The 25,825-nt window shown below is 41.6% G+C and overlaps 1 protein-coding gene across 1 annotated transcript in view; it reads right to left on the reverse strand.

The window, feature by feature from the left end:
• The window catches only part of DNAH3 (dynein axonemal heavy chain 3), a 198,960-nt gene that overhangs the window by 97,924 nt on the left and 75,211 nt on the right, over window positions 1-25,825 (reverse strand). Inside the window, exons 22-35 of the mRNA XM_059036889.2 lie at window positions 24,248-24,364; window positions 23,127-23,306; window positions 22,313-22,449; window positions 19,719-19,920; window positions 18,013-18,105; window positions 15,767-15,877; window positions 12,522-12,636; window positions 10,378-10,576; window positions 9,018-9,126; window positions 8,676-8,789; window positions 7,442-7,618; window positions 5,163-5,254; window positions 3,159-3,378; window positions 2,435-2,569 (exon numbers count right to left, since the gene is read on the reverse strand). Coding sequence (XP_058892872.1) covers window positions 2,435-2,569; window positions 3,159-3,378; window positions 5,163-5,254; window positions 7,442-7,618; window positions 8,676-8,789; window positions 9,018-9,126; window positions 10,378-10,576; window positions 12,522-12,636; window positions 15,767-15,877; window positions 18,013-18,105; window positions 19,719-19,920; window positions 22,313-22,449; window positions 23,127-23,306; window positions 24,248-24,364 — 2,001 coding nt within the window. The remainder of the gene's footprint in view (window positions 1-2,434; window positions 2,570-3,158; window positions 3,379-5,162; window positions 5,255-7,441; window positions 7,619-8,675; window positions 8,790-9,017; window positions 9,127-10,377; window positions 10,577-12,521; window positions 12,637-15,766; window positions 15,878-18,012; window positions 18,106-19,718; window positions 19,921-22,312; window positions 22,450-23,126; window positions 23,307-24,247; window positions 24,365-25,825) is intronic.

A 25,825-nucleotide genomic window follows, 5' to 3' on the forward strand; every position in this document is an offset into this window, starting at 1 on the left:
AGGAAACAATGGTCATTTTCGTCAACTGCATTTCTATTGGAAATTTCCTTTCTCAAGGCCTAAATGCTATTCTGACTTGACTGGAACTCTCAATAGAGTAAAATGTATTTTCTGAGCCAGGGGTGATGCTGTAAAATATAAATGAACTTCCATGTAATTTTAGCCCCTACCCTTGAGAATCAACAGCTAAGTGGAAGCTCATTTTCTGAATTTTCTAATTGTTTTGTCTGTGACAAGTAGTCAGTGACAGTTGAAATGCAAATGCTTCGGTCATTTATATTAATGTGAAATGTTTTCTCTCTCCTTGTAAACTGTGAGTCTCTCAGCAAAAGGGAATATATGAAGCTTTTTATTTTAAGGATTGTTCGAATTATTTTTCACCTTGGAAGTGAGTTATACAGAGGGTGTAAATTAGGACAATGGAGGTGGTACAGGTACTGACAAAAGTGAGTCAGCAAATATTTGTTAAATACCTATTATGTGCCAGATACTGTTCTAAGTTCTACAGACAGAGGACAAAACAACAAAATCCCCAACCATCAAGTAAGGTTTACATTCAAGTAGACTGCAAAGACATTTCAGATTGAATAAAGATAAATGGAGTTGACTGTGTATTAGAAAAAAGAGAGAAAGGCACTTAAGATTCAATAGCCTCTCACCTTCCCCCTCACATAACTTTAAATGGATTATCAAGGTATCAATATACAAAAGGGAAGGTAGCTCCATATATTTTGCTTTTGAAAATTGGTACTAAACTATATAAAAGTTCATCTGTAGGTCTGTAAATTACTTTGAAATACATAAAAAAGTAAGATAAGTTGATGGATGGATGGATGGATAGGTAAGTGATAAAGCAAGTGTTATAAAATGTTAATTATAAAATCTAGGTAGTGGGTACATGGGTATTCTCAGTAAAATTCTTTCAATTTTTATGCATGTTTAAATTTTTTATTATAAAATATTGGAAATAAAAGCTCATGCCTAGTTTTAAAGTCCATCTATAAAATCCCAATGAATAGATTGGGATTCAATATTGAGTTAAAAGAATTGTGTCAAGACTAGCACATTTGATGACTAGTAGGGAAAAAATTTTTATTTCTAAAAATTTTTATTCTGATCTCAGAATCTGGAGACCTAGGTCCTACCTTGACCTTTAATTCTAAATAACAATATGATTTTGGGAAATGATGATATTTCTGATGTTTGTGGAGATGGTGAGGTTGATTTTGATATAGTAATCAGGTACTATATCTAGCCATTTATGTACTTCTTGTCTCAAAATTACTCTGTGGGGAAGGTTTTACTCCCTCCATTTTACAGATGAAAAAACTAGGGCTCAGAATAGTGAACTAACTTGCCTAAAATCTCACAGCAAAAAACTGATGGGGGTGAGATTTGAAACTAGTTTTATATGAATCCAAATCTGTTCCCTCTCTGGATGCCAGAGAGGTTCTTAAGGAGCCAGGAGCAGATGGCATTTAAGGTCCCTTGTAGTTCTGCCCTGTGATTCTGTAGAAAAAGTGCATTGGGGGCTTATTTTATTCAACGTATGACTTTAAGTCAGTTTTACATAGAAAGTGATCCTAGGGAAGGATCCCTGAAATTAATGTGAAGTTTCACTAAGGTTCTCCAGGGTCAAGACTGTAGAAACATTTCTTTCACCTACTGATAACAGCACCCTGATTTTCCCTGAGGAACCACCACTTCATGGTTCAGTCCACATGACTTGGGTGGCTCTGACTCCACCTCTACTTCTGGCAGAGGTGGGATGGTTATGGTCTACTTCTTATCTCTGTAATTGGTTCAGGGTTGGTCACGTGACTTTATGAGCACCATTCAAAGCTAATCCTGAGACTTTTGCTGAGGACACTCCAAGAATGATGCTCGTTTTCCTTCTGGGCTTGAACATGATACAATCTAAGTGTGAGGCTACTGAGGGCCCAACTGAAAATGAATTTTTCATGCAGAGAGAGGCAGAATCCAGAAATGAGGACAGGCAGATTCCTGATGACGTTATCTAAAAACCTGTATCCCACTATGCCTGAAACCAACATATTGCTGTACTTTCCAAGTTAGGTAAGTGAGTAAATTCCCTTTTGTTGACTAAGACAGTTTGAATTGGATTTCTGTCACTGGGAACCAAAAAAGTTGGTTTTTGACTAATTCAAAGCCCAATGCCCTGAAAGGTTCTGTTTCATCCCCAAATGATGAAAAAGAAACCCCAGGGAAGATGGTCATAGGAAAAATGTTGGAATTTAAAATTCAACTCCTGGAAATGAAAACTGAAGGCACAACAGATTGTTGAGTGTCTTCATCTCTAATCAGACATCTCCAATTGCTGTCAGTTCAATTCCAATCTACCATAGTTCTTTCTAATTCCTGACCTCAGCAAACAGTAAACAGGTACATTCTCACATAGGTACAAGGAATCAACCTGGATAATTTTTCCAATAAACCAAGGTACTGGCTGGAGTTTCATCTTTTTGATGTTCTCATTCAGCACTTCCATAAAAACTTCATAGTCTGGTTTTGGAAGAACAACTCCAGGAAACAAATCTGATATAATTCCCTGTTAACAAAAATTCAAGATGTGAAAAAGATGAATTATCAGATACATAACCTCAACATTTTTCTAAAATGAGATCTACAGGTAGCAGGAATCCTTGGAAAATTCCAAACCTCATTTTTCCTGTACCAAAACTTGTCTACAATTACAAATTCCAACAATATCTGTTAAATATGATTTCCCTTCCCCAAAATTTTAAAAGTCAGCAAATATTTAATAAGTCTGTACTGTCTTTCAGTCATTATACTAGCAATGAACAAGACAGTCATGATTTCTGTCTTAAAGAGCTTACAGTCTAGTAAGGAAGATAAGCATTAAAATAATTCCAAAAGAAAACTAATTACATTTGATATAAACAATTACTCACATTCAACAGCAAATATCCTAACAGTGAAACTATTTTTATTAAAATCAGGAATTAGGGATATTGCTATTAACATTATTATTTAACATTTGGGGGAGGGTATCTGGCAATAGGTATGCTGGCTAGAGAATGGAGCGGGTGTCAGGAGATGGAAGAGGTGCAGAAAAAATTTTTCATCTTTGGATGTCAAGTCTCAGTGCTTAGCCAAGGTTCCAAACCACTACATACCTGAAATAGAGGGACATCTTGAGCCAAGAACTTGGCCATGTTGACATCAAGCAAGGCCCGGAGCAGCAGGACACTCTCATTCTCCTCTGGATACTTCAGCTTCAGGTTGCCAGCGGCAGTGAGCACAGACTTGACAGCACGCATGCCATAGTCATAGTGATGCTGGGAGGAAAGTTGCTCTGAACACAGGCGGTAGGTTGCAACAATCTTCTGGGCAAGACTGGAAGGGCAAAGACATGTCTGCAGACCCTCTAGAGAGGACCATGTCTTGCTCAGCAGACATTCCCAACATGCTTGTGCCCTGTCCCTTTAGAAGCCAGGCCTGCCCACGAACTTGATGGAGAAACCCTATCATTTAAAGGCCTCTTCACAGAGTTACCATAATGAGCCAAGGAAGCACTGTAACTCTCTTTCAAAGGCAGGATGAAAAACAGCAAGCACATACATATGTATAACATATACTGTACAAGAAGTTATATGTGTTTATACTTTTATCTGTATATATGAATGTATGTGTACACCACATACCCACACACGCACAAACACACACTTGGGAAGATTACATCAAACGATTAACAATGTTAATGCCTAAAGAATAGGACTAAGGGTCACAAAGGGGACACTCATTTTTGCATTTCTGTAATATTACAATTTTTTTCAATACCCATGTTTTACTTTTTTATTTAAGAAAACCAATTCAAAATTTAATATACTCAGCACACAATACACGTATGCTCGTGTGCACTGCCATATCTTATTTTTCCTGGGCACACGGGGGGCACCACATTTCCTAGCCTCCCACACAGTTACGGGTGGCCACATCACTGAGTCCTAGCCAGTGGCATATGAATGAAAGGGAAGTGTGCCACTTTGAGGGCTGGTCCATATAAACCTCCTCCGTAAGATACTCTATGCTCATGTGTTGTAGCTGTGAGATATAAGTAACCTGGGTCCCTGGGGAAGAACTCCTCTGATCACAAACACCCATTTTAGATTTCTAGGGAGTGAAAAATAAACTTTTGCTATGCTAAGCCATTGGAATTTGGAGGTCAGGTTTACCCTAACTAATGTACTTATGCATATTCCCCTTGCAGGGTTCCTCTCTAACAAGACTGATTTACTTTAAAAGCAAAGACTGTGCTGCTCATCAGCACCTAGCACAGGGCTGGGCATAAGGTAGGTGGTTTGCCAATTGAATAAATAAATGAATTGAACAGGCGAATCAATGTAACCCAAGTCTCCTATAGAAAAAATAAACCTCTTATGACTGAGGCAGCCTCTTAGTCTAGGAAGGATGGCACATTCTGTTGAGAACATCTGCAGCCCCTTGCATTAACAGCAAGGACCTCCAGGCCACAAAGACACTGTGGGCCTTGTGGAGATAACTGCAGTAACAAAAAATCAATTGATTATGGGCAAGACAATGTAAAAAGACAAATGTAAAATTTGAAATAGATCAATAAAAGCCATTTTACAATAAATATTCACAACTCTGGGTGCATGTGATAAAGACACTGATGCTTGTGTATGTCTATGTCTTAGAAAACTGGGTAATACTTGAGTGAGAGATAACCAAGTTGATTTGAGTAAATAAATATTATATTGATAACAACGTTAATTCTAAATTATATTAATTTTTCCTCTTCAATCTTGGGAATAACTTCATGTTTTTCAGTCCCGCCTTAAGTCATTTAGGAGTGTGTGTGTGTATGTGCGTGTTAGAGTGAAGGGTAGAGAAGAGATGAGCGATTCTTCCTTAGAAGAAGTCCAGGTGTATACAAATAGAGTGGAGGCCCTTTCTTGGTAATCTGAGCCATTTCCTAGCCAGGGATGGGGTCAGGACCAAGACCAGGGCTATGTGCTTTCAGATCAACTTGTGAGTGAAAGCAGTTTCTCAAGTTTCTCTCTTTTTTTTCCAATGGACAATTTACCTTGAATCCACCCCACAAAAAGCCACTCTGTCACTCTTTCTTTAGAACCCACTAGAAAGCCAATGTAACATACCTTCTGGAGTCTAGAAACCCCATAGAGTAGAGGGAGATTTCTCCAATGAGGGCATAATCTGGCACCATCATGGCCACTGTCCGAAACAAGGCCTGGAAAAGAAAAAGCCATTCAGAACCTAAACACATAAGGTGAAAATGGGGGAAGGTACATCTACAGAGGCAAAGAGAAGTAACATGATCATTCAGACCACCAGTGACAATCAAGGAAAGGAGGGCTGGAGGACAAATCAGTGTAGAAGGACTGTCTTTACTGGACAGATCCACTGCTCCATGAACCTCCCCACTAGCCTTGTCCAGGTACATGTGTCACATTGGGTCCCTCAGTGGTTGTGTGGAAGGCCGTGGGTGCTGGTATCCTAGCAACACCTCATCCTCCTATGCCAAATGAGCATCATTCAACTATTGGAGCTTTCCGGTGTTCAATGTAGACAGTACAAGTCATTCAGGGATGCAGGATAATTATGTATCAGAAGAATCCTTAAGTCAGACAAATCATTTTTTTTTTTTTTTTTTTTTTTTTGCACAGGCTCAGCGGCCATGGCTCATGGGCCTAGCCACTCCGTGGCATGTGGGATCTTCCCGGACTGGGGCACGAACCCGCGTCCCCTGCATCGGCAGGCGGACTCTCAACCACTGCGACACCAGGGAAGCCCAAGACAAATCTTGATTTGAGTCCTTGTTCTGCTACCTACTAACTGTGGGTAAGTTATGTAACCCCTCTAGACCCAGGTCTTTCATCTCAAAATGTACTAACAACTGTGCCCTCTTCATAGTTATCATGAGAACAAATGATATTATGTAAGTGAAGTGCTTAAAAAGGTGTGTGGCACATAGTGAGGGCTCAATAAACATCAGGTATTGTTTCTAATATCTTAGATCTTAGAGGAGAAGTGACTTGCCCAAGTCATGCAGTTAGAGGTAGAGCCAGGACTAGAATCCAGGCTTCCTGACACCAACCCTGGGTACCTTCTACTATGCCACAATGTCTCATGAAAGTTGTTTGTGCAGATCTAACATGGTTGTTGGCTGGGAGGGGTGCAGGGGGGAGTTACATCAACTAGGCACTCTAAAATGAGAAATGTGGGTCCAAATTCTACTTTGGTGTCCCCTGGCCTATGCTGACCTAGAGAAGAAGAGTCACCCTTAGGGGTCTCTCTGACTTCTTTTCCATTCCCAGGGAGGAGGAGGAGTGGCTTGTCTGAATTGGATTCCAGGGAACTAATCAGAATGTGCTTCTAGCAGATGGAGCATCATGTCCTAAAGTCAGTGAATGTGGGTTTTGTCCAGGTCTCTCTTACGTCTTTCATGCAAGGGAATGGAGCAATAACTTGAAAGGAAATCCATAAAGAAGCAGGCCTAGAATTTTCCCTCTGGTTGCTCTTTTCATGCAGTTGGGGTGCTAGGTGCTCTTTCCACAGGTGAAGACCTATTCATCTTGCACTTTGTGTTTTTTCCTTCCATGAGAGCAGCATGCCAAGGTCATCTAGTGCCTGTTCCCTTAAGATGGCCTGGTTGGAATTCTCTCTCTGCCCCTTCAGAGGCACTTTCCTTCTCCCACTAGCAGCAGGGCCAATGCTTATTGCCACAGCTGTAGCTCAGGACAGCTCAGCAGTAGGTACCAGGGACATATAAGCTCTCTTGTTATATCTCTAGCTGGTTGGAACAGCCTGCTTTGGTGTGGACACCACTTAGGCCTAACCAGCTTAGCTCCATGTGCTCTAGTCTTGGTCTACCAGTGTTCTCTGTGTTGAACTTTGATGGTCTCTTATAAGCAGATCTGTTCTATTTGGCCTACAGTGAATTTTTTTTTTTTGCATTGAGCCAGGATCTAAAAATAAGATTTCGTGTAAAAATCAAAACTTCTGGCTTTTCCTGAAAAATGAGAAGATCTGACAATTCCTGCTTGCCAACAGTAGGCTGGGGCTAAGTAGGGGCTGCTGCCTCTAGATGGGGCATTTGTCAGAGTCCTTACCAGGCCCAGCTGGCTTTTCTCATTTATATTAACTGTCTGATCCCTGTAGACAACAGAAATAGTGATACTTATTCCAGTGCTCACTATTACCTCTTTGCCATTGGTTATTATGTATATATTTCCTCCCATCTCATGAGACCTAGTTGGGGATACGGTTGAGTTCTGAAGCCAAGTAACGTCTTTACTTCTCACAGCTGAAAAATGTCAACTGGTACTATTATTTGGCTTCTCTGTGAGACCCTCGGATACTTCCAAAGGTTTCTATACCATAAAGTACACCCAGTAGTTACACACTCAGTATTTACCTTGAGGTTATCTGGCAGCTCAGCCCTGCCAGCATACCCAGGGTTCATGGTGATGAAGACAGCACAGGTTGGGTTCAGAGAGAGCTCAGTGCCTTCAAAGATGAACATCTTTAGCTTCCGGATAATGGCTTGTTGAATGCTGAGAATCTGCTGAGCTACCACAGACAGCACTTCTACCTGGAGTGAGAATGGCTGGTTGATTTGAGCTCCTGCTTCTGACAGCCACCAACCCCACTATGCCCAAGTACCCTTCACTTAGCAAAGAAAGAACCCCATCACCTGAGAATAAGACCTTCACATTCAAAATTAGGAGCATGATTTAGGGTTTTGGTAAAGGAAAAGATAATTGGTGTGTATATGCATGCATACCTGTGCATACGTGTGTGTGTGTGTGTGTAAGTAGTTTCCATAGTATCTTATCTTTGTGTTACCTTTGTTCCAGCACCTAGCATAATGCTTCACCCATAGTATGTGTTTATTGGTTCAAGTTGCATGTTTACATTTCCTAATCTCAATTCCCTACCCAAATAGAATTAACCGCCCCCTCTTTTATGATGACTCCTCTGTACCACTGCTATAGACTTCTTTCATATTCTATTTGTGTCATTTAATTTTTATTTCCCTTTGCTAGACTGTAACAGTCTAGAGGGCAAAACCATTTTTTGCTCATCTTTGTATCATGAACACATGCAGAGTATCTGACATAGAGTAGCTGCTCAATAAATTTTTTTTTTTTTTTTGGCTGTGTTGGGTCTTCATTTCTGTGCGAGGGCTTTCTCCAGTTGCGGTGAGCGGGGGCCACTCTTCATCGCGGTGCGCGGGCCTCTCACTGTTGCGGCCTCTCCCACTGAGGAGCACAGGCTCCAGATGTGCAGGCTCAGTAGTTGTGGCTCATGGGCTTAGTTGCTCCGCGGCATGTGGGATCTTCCCAGACCAGGGCTCGAACCCATGTCCCCCTGCATTGGCAGGCAGATTCCCAACCACCGCGCCACCAGGGAAGCCCAATAAATTTTTGAATGAGCGAGTGAGGCAATCAATTTGGTGAGAATATTTATGTGTATAAAATATGCATTTTGTCTCCTTGGGGCTGTTTTTGTTTGGTTCATTGAGTACTTATACTCTGTGCAACAGGCCTTAGAGGGGACATAAGTCCCTGTCACTGAGGAACTGAGAGCCCAGAAAAAAGTCCCTGCATGTCCAAACCCTCCATTCAGTAGTCCAGTAGCAAAGTTACCTCAATCCTGTTGAACTCATCAAAGCAGGCCCATGCTCCAGCCTGGGCCAGCCCTTTGAAGAACTTCCCCATGGCTTTGTAATCTAGACCATCTGAGCAGTTGAAGACCACACACTAGAGAGAGGGAGGATGTGGGCAGCATTCAGGATGGGTTTCCTCCCATTTGAATCACCCTGCACCATGAAACAGAGGTGGGGCTCCCCTCTTCCTGTTCCACTGAAGGAGGTAGAGCCCCACTCTGCCTGTTACTGTGAACCATCTTGAACTTCATGTCAATTCCCCTGGACAGGGGTCCAGAGAGGGATGGGAAAAAGAGTGTGCGGATAGACAGCATTTCCCTACCTGCTTGGCCAAAGCTCTGGCTAGATCTTTGGTGGTTTCTGTCTTGCCTGTCCCAGCTGGACCCTTTGGGGCTCCCCCAAGGTTCAGCTTCAAAGCCCCCATCAGTGTCCTAAGAAGAAGAGAATAAGAACTCAGTGCCAAGTCCTAAGGCACAGGAAAGAAACTTGCTTTTGGTTTATTTTGTTTTGACTCAGACAAGTAATTAAATATTTTTCCCTGATTATATGAGCAATACATCATCATTGTAAAAAGTTCTATTTTACTCAGTGTTGTAACCTCGGCGCCTGGTACATGGGTGACACCTGTAAGTATTTGTTTGAATGAATGATTGAATGGATAAATGAATGTATACTTACTAAACGAATCAGAGTAAAAAATCCTCATAAACTCCACATTCCAAAGATCATCAATGCCTATGGAATGATGAAAAATAAATATATTTCTCCCACTAGGTTATGAACTCTTGCATTCAGGACCCATATTTGATTCAGTTCCATATGGTAGGCACAAGATAAATGCTAGAAATGAATGATGTGTTAACTGTGGTTCCACAGCCCCTTGTATGAGTCTCTATAATTTCAGTTAACACACTTTCTTGTTATCACCTGAGGGTGTGTCTCTCCCCCACCCCATTAGGTTGAGGTTTCTTGGAGTTCATACATCATGCACAGGAAAGTTCAAGAAATGGTTGTTGAATAATGAGTGGAATAGATAAATGAATGAAGAACAGAAATCATAGAACATAGAAAATAAGTGATTGAGGACTCTGAAATTTAAAATATACTCAAGTATTATTTTTATAATTAAAAAAATTCCACTCTAAGGAATGTATAAAATCAAAGAAAAATCTAAACATCACAAAATTGACAAGTTCACAAAGTCCAGATTTCTAAAGTTATAAATGCCAAGCAAAGTGGCAAAGCACTTTGCTGAGCACAGAATGGCCATACCTCTTCATCAGACTGGGTGGCAGAGCTCAGAGACTCCTTGCCTGGGTCCTTTACCTGGCCCCTTTCCTATCTCTGGCCATGGGATCTCCAGGCACCATCTTGATTCCTGCCACTGGAGACCTTTACTTAAGCACTGTGCCAATTTCAAGGAGAGGCATCAACGTGCTAATTGTTGGTTTGAACACATTAATTTGCATTAGGACTCTTACTGGGTTCTCATTTCTGGCCTAAGGCCCAGTTTCCATGCCCATCTGTGGGACTATGGTGATGAAGGAAAAATTCTAAAATCTGAGAAACTAAAATATAGACGGTAAAGGTAACAAACTCAAGATGCTCTAACCTTCTTCCCCAAGTTTTCCTTTTGGAATTCTCTATTCACCCTTCAGGTATGGGGGAGCCCCAGAGTTTACCTGTAGCAGCGGTCAGTGAGGGGCGTAATCACCAGCCGGGGGCAGTTTCCCAGGTACTCATAGCCGTATAAGGCTTCTGTAGTGATCATCTGCACCTGTACATCCTTGGCATCCCAGTAGTAGCGCAGTTGGGAGATCCACTGGAAATCATTCAGATCACAGACATTGTCTTCAGATAACTTGGCGACCACATCACGAGCTGTGGGGACACAGATGTGGAAACACACACTTGCGGAGCCAACAGCATCCTCCCGTCTTCATGGATTCCTCAGAAGGGTCTGACTGAGGATGTCATCAAGGCCACCCCTCACTATCTTGACAATTTTAGGCTCAACTATCCTCCTCGCCCATCCCCAAACTTCAAGCAACATCTGTATTTATGTATTATATAAATTTATAGTATTAGCTACTGTTATCATTCCCAAACTCTTGGGAGGCTGAACCAGAGGGGTTTGCAATATGTAGTTACCCCAAATGCTATCTTATCCCCAGTGTGATGCTTTTGGCCCTGTTCCAGGCCTCTAGATATCCTAGGTGAACACGATCTGCCTTGCCTGATATAGTTAGCAAGGGCAGGGGTCCCATGAATCCTTGTTAGATGTATTCTTTCCATGAAGGGGGGTGTCTGAGAAACTAACTAGGAGATACATTTCTAGGTTTTCTCCTTTCTGTCATGGGATTGTGAGCCTAATTTAATTTTCTCACAGTGATGGGAGCCCTGAAGTTGGTGAGTGGACATAAGTTTATGAGAATCATTCATTATTTTTTAGGTAACTCACAGGGCAAGTGCTATTGTGATCTTAGAACTAGTAGAGCAGCTTGAAATCAGGATCTCAGAAATATAACTTGCAAAGGGACACTTCTGTAAGTCTACTGCCTCTCTGTGAGAGAAATCTTTATTACAGTAAAATCCAAAACCCTACAGAGAAGAGTCCTTGCAGAAGATTACACCAACAGCTCTTCCATTCACCCCAAAGAATTTAATTCCACACCAGATTCCTGGGAGAACCCAGAGAGTGGTGGCAGGAGCAGGGTATATGTGAGAGATCCAAGAGGAAGGTGAATCTCAAGGCACTGGGTTGGGGATACCTTCCCTATGCAGTGCATGTTCGTGTGTTTGTGCATGAATGTGTGTGTGTGTGCATGTGTGTAAACCCAACCACTCTGAGGTATCCTGGGCAGTAACCATGCTTGCACTTATTACTCCTACCAGTTAAATATGTAGCCAGATGAAGATCACATTCTCCCTTCTCTCCTCTGGATTTTACGCTAGTCTATCCAAATGAAATCAGACTGAAATGAGCATCAGGGAGTTCCCTGGTGGTCTAGTGGTTAGGATTCCAGGCTTTCACTGCTGTGGCCCAGGTTCAATCCCTGGTCAGGGAACTGAGGTCCCACAAGCCATGTGGCCAAAAAAGAAATGAGCATCAGCCTCACAGAGAGTAAGATGCATGAACTGCCAGTAGGAAGCTGGGTGTGTAAGCAAAAGAGACACTGTTCCCAGGCAATCAGTTTGGTCCAGCCCTAGTTTCCTTGGTGATGATGGTGTGACGGTGTGGGGGTGGTTTGCTCTATATAAAGACCCTGGCTCTTCTTCCTCCTTTCCTCCTTCTCTCCTTCTCTCTCTCTTCTCTCTTAGGAAGAGCTGGAAGGCATCCTCTCTTACCCATCCCCTCCCTGCATCACTGCCCATTTCCAGTCTCTGGGTTTGGAATCAGACATAAGTTCAAATTACAAAAGCATCTCTGCTACTTACTAGCTGTGTACCTCTCAGCAAGTTATTTGCCTCTATAAACCTCAGGCTCTTAATCTGTGAAATGTGTACAAAAATAAGACAATGTATGTCAAGCACTTAGCACAAAGCTTGGCACCAAGTAAGTATTCAGAAATGTTCATTAAGATCAGTACAAGGAAACCGATTCGAGTTGGTAAATCTCAGAAAGGCTGGGGATGGGAGGGGAAAACATAAGATGGAGATACACAGAAGCACTGACTCCTCTCCTTACCCCCTCACTTACTTTCAGTTGGAGAAGCCTCTTCCTAATGAGAAAAGGGACCTGAGTCATTCCATCCAGAAGGGAGAGAGGCAAGCCTGGCAGCTCTTACTGGACAGTCAGTAATGCGAGGGAAACCTCTTTGCTTACCGTGGACATCGATGACTGTGAGGGCCCCAAGGGTGAGTCGAGCCCCACTGCTCAGCTTCCCTCGCACCAGCTGGACAATCTGTGCAATCTGATCATTGCTCTTTTCCAGAAAATCCTAGCAGGGGAGGAAGATGGAACAATGGGTTAAAATGGATTCTCTTCTGGTAATCCCTTTTCTGGAATGACACCATCCACCACCCCATGGTCCAAACCAGACTCCTGGATGTCATCCCTCAAGCTCCCTTTCCCTCACCCCCAGTCATTAACATTGAGACAAATTTCAAATGCATTACGCTAACTGAAAGAATTCAGATTTGAAAGCCTAGATACTATATGATTTCATTTTTATAATATTGTGGAAAAGACAAAACTATAGGGACAGAAAACAAAAGAGTAGTTGCCAGAGGCTGAGAATAGGGGAAAGGGTTGACTACAAAGGGTATGAGGAAAATTTTAGGGTGTTTGGAACTGTTCTATGTCTTGACTGTGATGGTGGTAACACAAATGTATGTGCTTGTCAAAATTCAGAAATGCACACTAAAAGGGGTGAATTTTACTATTATATAAATTAGGTAGTAAACCAGAATTAACAAAAATACCTGAAACTCAGATTAAAGTAGACAAAGGAGATACGAAAACTAAATGCATGTAAACATGTAATCCTGGATTGGATCCTGAACCAGGATGAGTATAAAAGGTTTATAGAATAGATAACAATATTTTATCAATGTTGATTTCCTGATTTGGATCATTGTACTGTGGTTATGTAAGATATTAATATGTGGGGAATCTGGATGAAGAGTGTATGGGAATTCTTTGTATTATTTTTGCAACATTATTTGCAGGTCTGACATTATTTCAAAATAAAGAGTTAAACAATAAAAATGAATAAAAATGGGACTTCCCTGGTGGTGCAGTGGTTAAGAATCCGCCTGCCAATGCAGGGTACACAAGTTCGAGCCCTGGTCTGGGAAGACCCCACATGCCACGGAGCAACTAAGCCTGTGCGCCACAACTACTGAGCCCACGCGCCTAGAGCCCATGCTCCGCAATAAGAGAAGCCACCACAATAAGTCCCTGCACTCCAACGAAGAGTAGCCTCCGCTCACCGCAACTAAAGAAAGCCCACACGCAGCAACGAAGACCCAATGCAGCCAAAAATAAATAAATTTTTAAAAACTGAAAAAAAAAAAAAAAAGAATTAAAAATAAGTGAGACCGCCCTAGGCTCATCTCATTTTCCCCACTTTCCTATTATGGTCTTCTTTGGCAAATGATTTTAACCCTCTGAGTGTCAGTCTCCTGATCTGTCAAATCCCGATAATTATAGCTATTCTTCAAGTGCTTTTGAGGATTAAATAAGATAGTGTATGTAAAGCACTTGGTACAATGTCTGGTGTGAATAAAGCACCCAGTAAATAGTGGTGGTTGTTATTGTTATTAATTATAATATCCGTAGCACATAGCAAAAAAAAAAGCCTTTTTGATGTGTCCCCATCACCCTTGTTGTGTCTGTAAAGCCGTTGGTGATGGAACTGCTCCCTGCATCTCTCTTAACCACATGCATTCCACAGCAATTCTGGACCAAACTGCCTTCAGTTGCTGGAATGCACCGTAGTTTTCATCGTCGGACTTTTGCACATTCTGGTCTCTCTCTCTCTCTCTCTCTCTCTCTCTCTCTCTCTCTCTCTCTCTCTCTCTCTCTCTCGGGAGTGCTCTTTCTCCTGTTCTTTGCTTGGCTACTCTCTATTCATATTTTATGTCTCCTCTTAGACACTGTTTCTCCGGGAAATCTTCCCCTCTCTTACTTTTCTCCTTTCTTCCCATGCTTTCTGGATCTCTGTACTTTCAGTATCATAGTTCTATAAAAGAGCCTTTTTATCTCCCCCCACTAGACTGTAAATCCGTGAGGATAGGAACCATGACTGTCTCATTCACCTCTAATTCCCCTTGCCTAGCAGCAAAGTCCCAGTTGCAACATCAAACAAATATTTGTTAAATGAACAATGGGTAGATGGATAGCAATTCTGTACCAACACCTTTAGGATGCCAAGGCACATCATTCAGCATTCATTGTACTCCAGGGCTTGAGTGTGTGATGGGAAGCACTCTCCTCTTTTACAGGTAGGAAAACTGGGGCACAGAGATACAGTCACAAAAGTCAGAATTTTTTAGTGTTTCTGAGGTTTGAAATGATGTACGTGAAAGCAGTTTGCACATGTAAAGTGCAACACATCTTTTAGGAATTATCAACAAGAAATCTGTAAAAAAGTGAAACTTGGTCAAATACTAATGTTCTGATTTTAATGTATAAAGTAAAATATAGTAAATTAAAACATATTCTAGTCACAGACAATCATATTGTATATAGGGGGAATAACAGGAATTCTGATAAGATAATCATGGGAAATTATACCATGGTAAAAATGTTGGGAATGGAGTTACCATGTATTCAGTCAAAAAATATTTATTGATCAACTACTATGTACTTGACACTGCAATAACCCCCTGAGATATAATAGTGAGCCAAGAAGACATGCCCCCTGCCCTGTGGGGTTTATAGCCTAGGATCTAAGTACTGAGTAATTTACTAGCATCTCATTTAACCCTTCACAGTAGTAAGGTGTGGTGCTACAATTCCTTCCATTTTACAGACAAGGAGACTGAGGTTCAGGTTATGTAACTTGACCATGGTCACACATCTAACAGGTGGAGGTGTCAGAATTTGAACTCAAATCCATCCAGGTCTTGAACTCTCAAGTACAGGCATCGGTGGCACAGTTAGCTGGAAGTATGTATGTCCGGATCTGAAAACAAGCAGGACCTGAGCATTCTTCGTCTCAAGAGAAGGCTGAAGGAAAAGTTGGAGGTGGGTTAGTGTTGGACTGGAGGTGGTAAGAAGGGATGTGGTGGAGGAAGAGGAGAGGAAGACAGGACCAGGAAGAAGATGAGCATTCTCTGTTGGTAGAAATTCTGCCAGGTTGACACCTGAAAGCAAAGGCTGATGAAACTTAGGATACTGCAGCCTAGAATTTCCGTCTGGGAAGAAATGTCAGAGTTCTTATACTACAGAACTCCAGGACAGCCCTAATTCCCAAATCTCTGTCCCGAAGAGAACCCTGCCTTCTGTGACACCATGGGGCTGTTTATTTTTTTGTTTAGAAAAATGGCTATTCTAATTATATGTCATTCAAATCATAATCAAGCTCAAATCTCCTCTACAAGCTTCATGACAGGCTCACTTACCGGTAGGGTCTTTTCAACCAGGGCTTGGGAAACCTCCTGGGTCCAAAAGATGGAGGAGACACAGATAACCACCTGGCCAGGCCACTGCAAGACCCACTGATTACGAGGGACCTGGGAAAGTGCAGTGGGGCACATTGTAGGGTCAGTTCATGTTGCGTGATTTAAACTGACTTCCTAAAAACATCCACCACCATCTTACCCCCTCAACAAAAACAAAATTCATCCCCAACCTCAGAGGCTACAAGGCTTGACATTTCTGGGATTACTGATTTATGTCTTCCTCCCTGAATTTTATGAAAAAGAAAAGGATCATCACCAACAATTTCATTAACTCTGTCGTCTATAAGTTGTCACTTGCCATCTACCTCTACAAGGATTAAGTTATGACCTGCTGCAGCTGCTGACCTTCAACACCCCCTGCAAGGAGTTCAGGGTAGAGATCAGAAATGAAGCACTCTGTGCTCTGGGAAAAACTGGCAGAACAGGTCTTCAGATAATTAGATATTTTCAGGAAAGCATTTTATAAGCCCAATTCTTGCATCTCCTCATATCTAGAAAAGCACTAAAACCCTTTTTGGTAACGTCTGCTCCTCATGACTAGCAGCAACCTTCTCGAGACTAGAAGAAAACTTCTGCAAAAAATATGTGATGATTGCATGTACTCTCCCTTCACCAAAATCACATATATACTGACCTTCTCCCCTACTTCTTTGGAGCATTTTCTGAGAGATATCTGAAATGCTGTCTCCCAGTCTATAGTCCTCATTTTTCCCCAAATAAAACTTAACTCAAAACTCTCATGTCGTGCATTTTTTTTTCAGTCAACAACTCCTTTCTTCCTTTTTTTTCTTTAATGCTCCCAATCCAGGGATTTTACATAGTTATAATCAAGGTGTTGTTCAGGAAGTATTTATGTAACTACTCCTTTTGATAGCTACATAACATTGTAGTACTGCCCCACGATTTTCTTAGCCATGACTGCCCTAACTTTTTTTTAACTATAGATAGGGAAATTATAGCCTGAGGGCCAAATATGGCCATATCTGTTTTTGTAAATAAAGTTATATTGTAATACAGCCATGCCCACTGTTGAACCCATCATCCAAGGCTGCTTTTGTATTAGAAAGGCAAGGATAAATGCAGGGGACACGGGTTCAAGCCCTGGTCGGGGAGGATCCCACATGCTACGGAGCAACTAAGCCCATGCGCCACAGCTACTGAGCCTGCGTGCCACAGCTACTGAAGCTCACGCACCTAGAGCCCATGCTCGGCAACAAAAGACACCACTGCAATGAGAAGTCCGTGCACCACAGTGAAGAGTAGCCCCCCTCGCCACAACTAGAGAAAGCCCATGCATAGCAACAAAGACCTAACACAGCCAAAAATAAATAAATTTTTTAAAAAAAAGAAAGGCAAGGATAAATAGTTGTGCCTGGTGTATATTGCCTGCAGAGCTGAAAACATTTACTATCTGGTCCTTTACAGAAAAAGTTTGCTTTGTCTGGCTACAGATGCAATTGCATGAAATAACTTCATACAGGTAGGCATTTTTCTTTAATTTTTGATTTGTAATACATCATGGGATAAAGGACTGGTCTTTCATTTACAAGGCAAATACTACTGAGAGGGGCAGCAGGGTCAGTCCTTGGTACTTAGTGGGAAGGTGTTCATTGAATACCCCTTTTTTGGATGGAAAAAGTCCTGGGGATAGGGGTGGGGGCCCCAAAGTGAGAAGCACCTAAAGTAGAGGAGACTAAATATCTAGTCTGCCAACATTAACCTTGCCAGGAGCTGGCTAAAGAGTAATTGCCACAGGTTCTTTTCCCTTAGGCCTTCTGTTATACAGGTCACCTAAATCTTTGGGAGCTTAATGAGTTGAACCCTTCAGGGCATGTGTAATGTTAATAAAAACCTGGGGGAGGGGATGCTTAATTGGGAAGGGGCTCTAAATAAACTGTTTGCCATCAATTATTTTCACAGAAAGGACCGCCCCACAGCAAACAAAGGGTTCTGGTTCACAGGCTATGCTAGTGTCAGCTGCTTCTAACTGCAAACGTTTTACGTTCAGAAATACATACACTGCCCCAGGATTTACAGGGAAAGGAGAAAGAGGCACAGAGGGGTCAGGTGTTACTCAGCAGGAGAGGGGTGGGTTTTAGCAGAAGCCAGGCTTCCATTTAACCTTGTCCCCAAAGTTCTTGTTGGTGTACCAACACCCTGGCATGTGTACCCCAATTTTCATTTACCTGGACATATGCTTCAATCCCAAGTCTAATAACTTCCTGCATACTGGCAAGCATCATCTGTTCCACCTGCTGGAGCCATCTTTCCACCATGCCCTGTGGGTTGAGACAGACAGAGAGGCAGTGACAGTTAGCCAAGCCTGGAGGGAGGGACCATAGGCAGAAGCCAGCTTTCTCTCTGGACAGGGCTGGAGGGAGGCCAAAGGTTTGGACACCTTCAAGCCAGTATTCTTTAACTGGTTTTACACTTATTTACTGTATTCTAAGAAGTGTATGCCTCAAAAAAGGGGCAATAGGGGGTTTTTAACATGTACTTCTTTCATATCATTTTCTGGAAGACAACTGTAAATAAAGTTATTTATGTCTCTCTCAGGAGACAAATGACACATTTACACTTCAGTTTGAGAAATAAAATATTGCCTCTGCCATACCAGTAATCAAAAGATGCTGCAGCCATCAGTGACTACAGCCACCACCTCCCAAAGTGAGCTGGTGAGCCCTGAGGGAACTCAGGATGAGAAAACACAGGATACTGGCCCCAGATAGCTGACGTGCATATCAAAGGAATGATTTCAGTGAGCCTAGACTTTTGCATTTTCCCATCCATAGAAAAGCACTAAATTCCTTAACTTGAGATATCTGGTTTTCTTTAATTAACAATAATCTTTTGAAGTTCAGACTACCTGCCCTTTGTTGCAAAACTCCTATGTATCTCCCCTCCCTGCCTCCTCCAAGCAGTTTTCTCAGGGTTACTTGAGATGCTGCCTCTCCAGCTTGAAGTCCTAAGAATGTCCGCTGAACAAAACACAACTCTTAACGTTTAGGTTGTGCATTTTTATTTTTAGTCGACAAGTTCATAAAATAAATTGCTCATTTCTAATTGAACAGTTCTAATTCTTGCATTATTCCAGCGGTCCCCAAACTTTGCTGTGCACTGGGATCATCTGGAGATCTTTAAAAATTATGGATGCCTGACTCCCACTCCCAGACATTCTGATTTAATTGGTATGGGATGAAAGCAGGGCATTTGGATTTTTTTAAAGCTCTACAGGTAATCTGAATGTGCAGCATATTATTCAGTGTTAGAATTTCAGGCAACTGTACCTGCTGACCTCAGGTGCTTGTGAGCTAGCTGGTATCTGGTTTTAAGGTATGATCCCTGGTTGTTGCAACTTAAATGTGTGGGTGGCAAAAACGGCAAAGCAAGAGTGCTTGTCTATTTCTACGCTGGGGTGCTGTCATGTTCAGCAAGAGTGGAAGTAACTTACATTTTACTCATTTGATAAGGGCACATGTATGAAAAATCTGAGTTAAATGGCATTAATTCTATGAAATATTATTGACCTTTAAAAACACTTGCCCCATCTGACCAGATCTCTTTAAACTGGGCTCTGCTCATGGGGATTTAAACAGCATTAGTTGTTTGGATCTGATTCCTGCTGCTGCCTCCACATCAAGTTTGGTTGACATCTTTCCACAAATTTATGATGCCATGTGAATTGCAGTACAATCTCCATCTTAGAGATGAGCAAGCAGACTCAGAAAGATTAGTTCCCCAAAGTCACCCCGTCATTAAGTTGTGTAATCTAAGTGTTCCACACCCAGGCAGTCTGGAACCAGAGTCCACATGCTTAACCAACATACAATCTGCCTCTCTCTGTTTCGCTCTGTTATGACGATAAGAACCAAAAATGGGTAAGTGGAGTTACTTTGGCTTGAGCTGGGGAGATTTTCTGTTTGAATGGAACGATTTCTTTTTCTGAGCTGATCATGCCCACAATCTCCAGACTGTCTGTAAACTCCAGCTTGGCAATTCCTTCAAAGCACTTCTTCAGGTGTGGTTGAACTCGGAGGGGGTCCTTTGTCTCTGACAAGATCTCCAACAGCTCATCATTTGATAGGAAGAAGAACCTATTGCAAAGCAAAGGAAGATGGCTACTGGAATCTCTTCTAAGAGCTTCTTTTTCCAACAAGGTGATACTCCCCAATAGGTAGATGACACTCCCGTGAATACCAGCTACTTCTAGAGTCTTATCTAAGGCCCACTCTTCTTCACCATTTTTCATCTAGGGCATAGAGGGTGGAGATGGTTTTGACTCAGAGCAAAAAAAAAAAGGAAGAAAGCTGGTATATGTGGATTTTATATGGCTGGGAGAGAGGGGCTGCTACCAGGTGAAAGAAACCTGGATAGAGCAGTGGTGCTTAACCTTGGCTGAACTTTAGAATCATCTGCAGAGCTTACAAAAAAAATTCCAATGCCAAGGTTCCACTTCCCAGAGATTGTAATATAACTGATCTGGGATTGGGTCTGGGAATTTGTATTTTTAAAAATCCCCGGTGATTCTAATGTCCAGTCAGTGTTGAGAACTGCTGGGTAGGAGGAGAAAAGACTTCCCTTTCTTTCCTTATCTCCAGAAAAATGTTACAGGTGGGAAGTAAGAAGTGCATGTTAATAATGAGCCTATTCATGTGCAGAGGGCTTTATCATGTTTTATATTAGAGGTAATAAGATAGCTTCATTCTCTTGCTTATACCCTAAGCAACAACAAACCTTCAGAAAATGTTCAAGGGACAAACCTCTACTGTAACCACTAGGTTTTAAGTTCCATAATGGAGGGATCATATGATGATGGTTTTCACTGTATTTGGTGGATTACAAAAAGACCACAATATTCGCAGCTTCTCTCTTTAAGAGGTGGAGTTTGTTTTCACATCTCTTGAACCTTGGCTGGGTCTGTGTCCTGCTTTGGCCAATAGACTGTGGCAAACATGAATTTGTACTAGTTCCAAGCTTAAACATCAAGAGGCCTTGAAGCTTCCACTCTTGCTGCTCTTGGGAACCCTACAACCACCACCATGTGAATAAACCCAGGCTAGCCTTCTGGAGGATAAAAGACATGTGGCCCAATTATCCTCACTGCCCTGGCCAACAGGAAGCTAACCACCAGACAAGTGACTGAGGCCACTGACTGCCAGTTGACTGTAGTCACCTGAGTGAGCCCTGATGAGACCCGAAGAACTACCCAGCTGAGCTCAGCCCAATTTTCCAACCCACAGAATTGTGAGCTAAGTAAAATAGCTGTTGTTTTAAGCTTCTAAGTTTTGGGGTGGCTTGTTATGCAGCAAAGCAAATTAATACACTATAACTGCAGCATTGAATGGGTAGGAATAGCTCAATAATTATTTGTTGGCTGGTTGACTAACCAATATCTAATGAGGATGTCAATTTCTCCCACTCCCAAGTGAAATTCAAATAGCTGACCTCTGTGGATTCATCATGTATGATAATGAATAAGGCCAATGGCCATAAGAGTAATAATTAATATATCTGTATAATTTAAAACTAAAATCATTATTTAGCACTGTATTTTCAAGCTAAAATTAATTTAAAATATGTGACTATCAATAATATTTTCAAAGTGTTTGTTGAGACTGCTTAATTTTATTCCATAAAAATGCACAAAGAAATACTGAGATACTTCGTGTATGTGTTTAATTAACTTAAGGAGAAAATGAAGCTCAGAGAATTTAAATAGCTGAGTATCTTATCCAGACTGCCTGAATTTGAATTCTAGCTTGTTCTTTTACCAGTCTTGTGCTTTTTGGCAAGTTACTGTTTGTTTTCTCATTCGTAAAATGGGGGTAAAAATAATGTTAGCAACCTCATAGGATTATTGTAAGGGTTAAATCAGATAATTCATGTAAGCACTTAAAGTGGTGACCTGGCATATGGTAAATGCTGTATGGGTGTTGGCTATTATTCATATTTTTATTAGGAATAACAGTAGTGGGTATAGCACTAGAAGCCCAAATTTCAGAGGTCTCCTCTTACTAAGTTCTGTGCTTCCAGATCGAGGTTCTTTCCACTATTTGTGCTATATTTGTGTTGTCCAACACTGAAGCAATTAGCCAAATGTGACTATTTACATTTTAAAAATTAATATTAAATAGGTTAAAAATTTGCTTTCTAAGTTATACTAGCCACATTTCAAGCACTGGATAGCCATGTGTGGCTAAGGACTCAAACTGAGGTCTGTTAAACTCCAAAGTCCAGGCTCTTGAGTACTATACCCCTCTAATTGGGTATTTGACCATGCTGGTTCCATTGGTGTCCATTCAACCTCACTCTAAATAGTGACCGTGAAGACTTGCCTTACCGATGAGAGCTGTCTTTTGGGGAATGGAAAATCTAGAAACAATATGGAATAGATGAGTAGAAGCTAACTCTCAGTATGAAAAAATGTAATTCTACCTATATATGGGTCAAGAGGGCAACTTCAAGCAAGAGAACGGTACTGGATACCTGGGGAAAAATAGTCTCTTCTTCTCCAAGTAATCATTCAGCCCCTTCTGGATGTCCTCCAACAGAAGGTTAGCTTCTTGAAGCCTCTCAGCCATCCGTGGTTGGTCTGTTGCCACCAGAACCCTGGTATCTTTTACCTAGGTTCCATAAAAAAAGGTGATAATCATCATGGGGTTCCCAGATTCTGAGAATGGTTATTGTAATGAGTGTGTGACCAGCCCATCAACTAATGACCCTCCTACCCTAATCACCTCCTAATCCCACAAGGTTGACTGCTCGTATAACATGACCCTCTTCCTCTAGCCATGGTTGACTAGGCTGGGGTTGGGCACCTGAAACCAATGAAGCCAATTATATTTTAACTTCTGGGATTGTGGAATTCAGACCACAACATTCTATACTAGTCTGCGCTGGTCCCTTGAACATTTGTTAAACAACTGAGTAACAGAATACAGAGAATTATCTGAATTCTAAAATTATTCTCAATCTATAAAAGCTTTACTGCATTATCGTGTAACAAATAAAATCTTATACCTCGTTAGGAATGAGAGCTAAATTATCCAAACTGCTAATAGTTACCTCTACGAAGTTGGGATTTCAAAAGGCCTCTACTTTTTATATTTCCTATTTCTATGTTTGAATTTTTAATAACAAATAACTTTTGAAATTAGAAAAAATTTATAAAGATAATGAATTTGCAAAAATCCAGTTTACTAATAGGTTTCAAGGGACATCGCTGCATTGCACAATGAGAAACATCTGTATGGCATCCCACATTCCTGATGGTGAGATGTGCTACGCAGTAAAAACTCACGGCTTGGGACATGAGTGATTTCCAGTAATTATCAATGATGGCAAATTTCCTGCCCTCTTCTGGCATCTGGGCTATGATGTCCTCTGAACTGAAGATTGGTTCCAGGTACAGCCAGGTAGCTTGGCATTTTAACCAGGCATCCAAAATTTCCTGCACGCGAACTAGCTTTTCTTCCCAGTTCTGCAAATTTAGCATTTCATATCTGAGTCATTAACATGCCACTCTGCATCACAGACCCACCGACAAATTGACGCATTCACTCATTCACTTGTTCCACAAATACTTATTGAGTGCCCACTATGTCCTGGTCACTCTTCTAGGCAAAGTGGATACAGCAATGAGAGAAAAAAACAAGAGTCCTTGCCCTCATAGAGTTCTTTTCCTAGTGGAATAATCATAATAATAACAATAACAGTAGTATTTGTAAGGCTTACTCTGTGACAAGTGATGGTCTGAGTGCTTTATGTATGTGAAACCAATTTAATCCAACAGATTTATAAGGGAGATATTATTACAAAGCTCACTTCACAGGTGCAGAAACTGACATACAACTAATTCAAGTAACTTGTCCAAGGTCACACAACTGATAAGGGGCAGAGTCAGAATTTGAACCCAGGCAGTCTGGCTCAAGTTTGCGTCCTTAGCCTATCCCACTTCTACAAACAAAGAACAAAGGAGGCCAAACCTCGTGTAATTTACATTCTAGATTACTACAGCCCATAAGATACTTTCCATATGTACTTTTGTTTGGTGCATTCAAATAATCTCATCTTCTCTTTTAGCAGACTGTTGCAAAAGCTCAGTCTGGCAGACTGTTATAAAGGCTTACTTGGATGGTTATTGCTTTCAGTCTTTTGTTGTTTTTTTTTCCTAATCAAAAGAAAGTGAGCTTCTTTGTTAATTGGACTTAAAAACCTTCTTCCAGGACTTTCCCGGTGGTCCAGTGGTTAAGACTCCACTCTTCCACTGCAGGGGGCACGGGCTGGATCCCTGGTCGGGGAACTAAGATCCCTCATGCCACACAGCCAGAAAACAACAACAACAACCAAAAACTTCTTGCTCCTCCAAGAAACCCGGAGCTAATGGGCCATCACAAAACATTCAACCTCATTTCCTCTTACCCGGCATTCTGTTTCTATTGGTTTGACAAATGGAGAGCCACACATGGTCTGGGTCTTTATCACGTGATCATCAAGCAGCAGTTGAATGTCATCAACTGCACACAAGATGCTTGTATCCTGTGAATAAAAATGACCACCCTGTCAAAATCGCAAGACCTCTCCCACAAATTTTTATGCTGATCCTCAAAGTCCTCACAGCTTGGATCTCCACCCTAGTGGGACACTAGGTCTTGTAGGAGGTGGAATTTTCTATTGTCTTCCTTGAAAATATTCTTAAAGACTTTTTTACCTCCTTTGCAGAAATCAGATACGGTCCAAGCCTAGACCTGCAACTAGAGCCTGTTTAGAAGAGGAAGAGTTCTGTCCCCTTCCCTGTGTTCCTGCTTTTCTGTTCACTTGTTTTCCTGGCTCTTCCTCAGGTAGAATCAACTGCTAATCTGGTTAGGTCTAGACCTTTGGTTCCCAAACTGTGTGCCCCAGGGCACTGCAGCAAACTCACAGCAAATAACTGTGGTTATTTTAAAACAAAATACAAATGTTTTTCTTTTAATTTATACGCACTTTTTCCCAGACCTTTGTTCAGCTGATGGGACACAAATACTTAACTGTTTGAACCCAGTTACTTCATAAACAAAGCTGTTAAGTATTTCTTTTGGACTAGGGAAGGGAACCATTTAAAAAGTACTCAGATACCAACAGCACTGTGAACCAAGAAAGTTTTGGAACCTCTGACTAAATAATTATTTGGCCATATTTTACTGGTAGTTAGGGTTACTGTGCCTTAAAGGTTAGCCCCTGTAGATGGACTTTTCCTCCTGGGCCATGTGGCAAGAAAGCTGATAAGGGTCTGTCCCTTTGTGGTAGGTCTGGTCTTTCTTCCTCTGTTTTCACTTCTTTCAAACCTACATCTGGGTGGTTAATTTGGAGGGAGGATATATTCTCTCATCCACCTTTTACCAGCAGCTCTGCACTGAGGGGTGTCCAGCTATTAATGAAGTGGTACCTCGATTCCCATTTTGCTGTTGACCCTTGTCTATAGCTACTTCAGTCAAAAACTCTGAAGACTGGCCAGATGTAACTGAGCTGTTATCAGGTTCCCCGACTTAACTCCTCATCTCAGCCCCACAGCCTCTAGCAGTATCTAACCCAATCAGATCCTGTAACACCAAGTTGCTGGGACACACGGTCACCTGGTCTTGCTGGGAGAGGCCCCCAGTTCTCCTCCCTCCCACTGGCTTGTCTACAGTTCTTCGTCAAGTGAAATCAAGGCATCAAGACAAAAAGGAAAAGAAGTCACAAAAGGACAACATGCAGCCTGGGGGATGGAGGAGTATGGGAGTCTTTAGGGTTTTAGTTCTCAATCCACACTGCACTTTAGAAAAACCAGGGATGCCTTAAAAATACAGATGCTCAGGCCAGAGTGATATTGTGATTTATAATAAGAAACATATCTCTGGTCTTTGTTGCTGGCACAGCTCCTAAAACCCTTGGAACTTCCTAAGGGATGAGAGCAATAAAGGCATCTTTTGTTTTGTTATCGAGGTGGCCTTTTGGACCACACCAAAGGTTGGGGGCTGG

The sequence above is a fragment of the Kogia breviceps genome, chromosome 14 (assembly GCF_026419965.1).
Source record: "Kogia breviceps isolate mKogBre1 chromosome 14, mKogBre1 haplotype 1, whole genome shotgun sequence".
Classification (NCBI taxonomy): Eukaryota; Metazoa; Chordata; class Mammalia; order Artiodactyla; family Physeteridae; genus Kogia; species Kogia breviceps.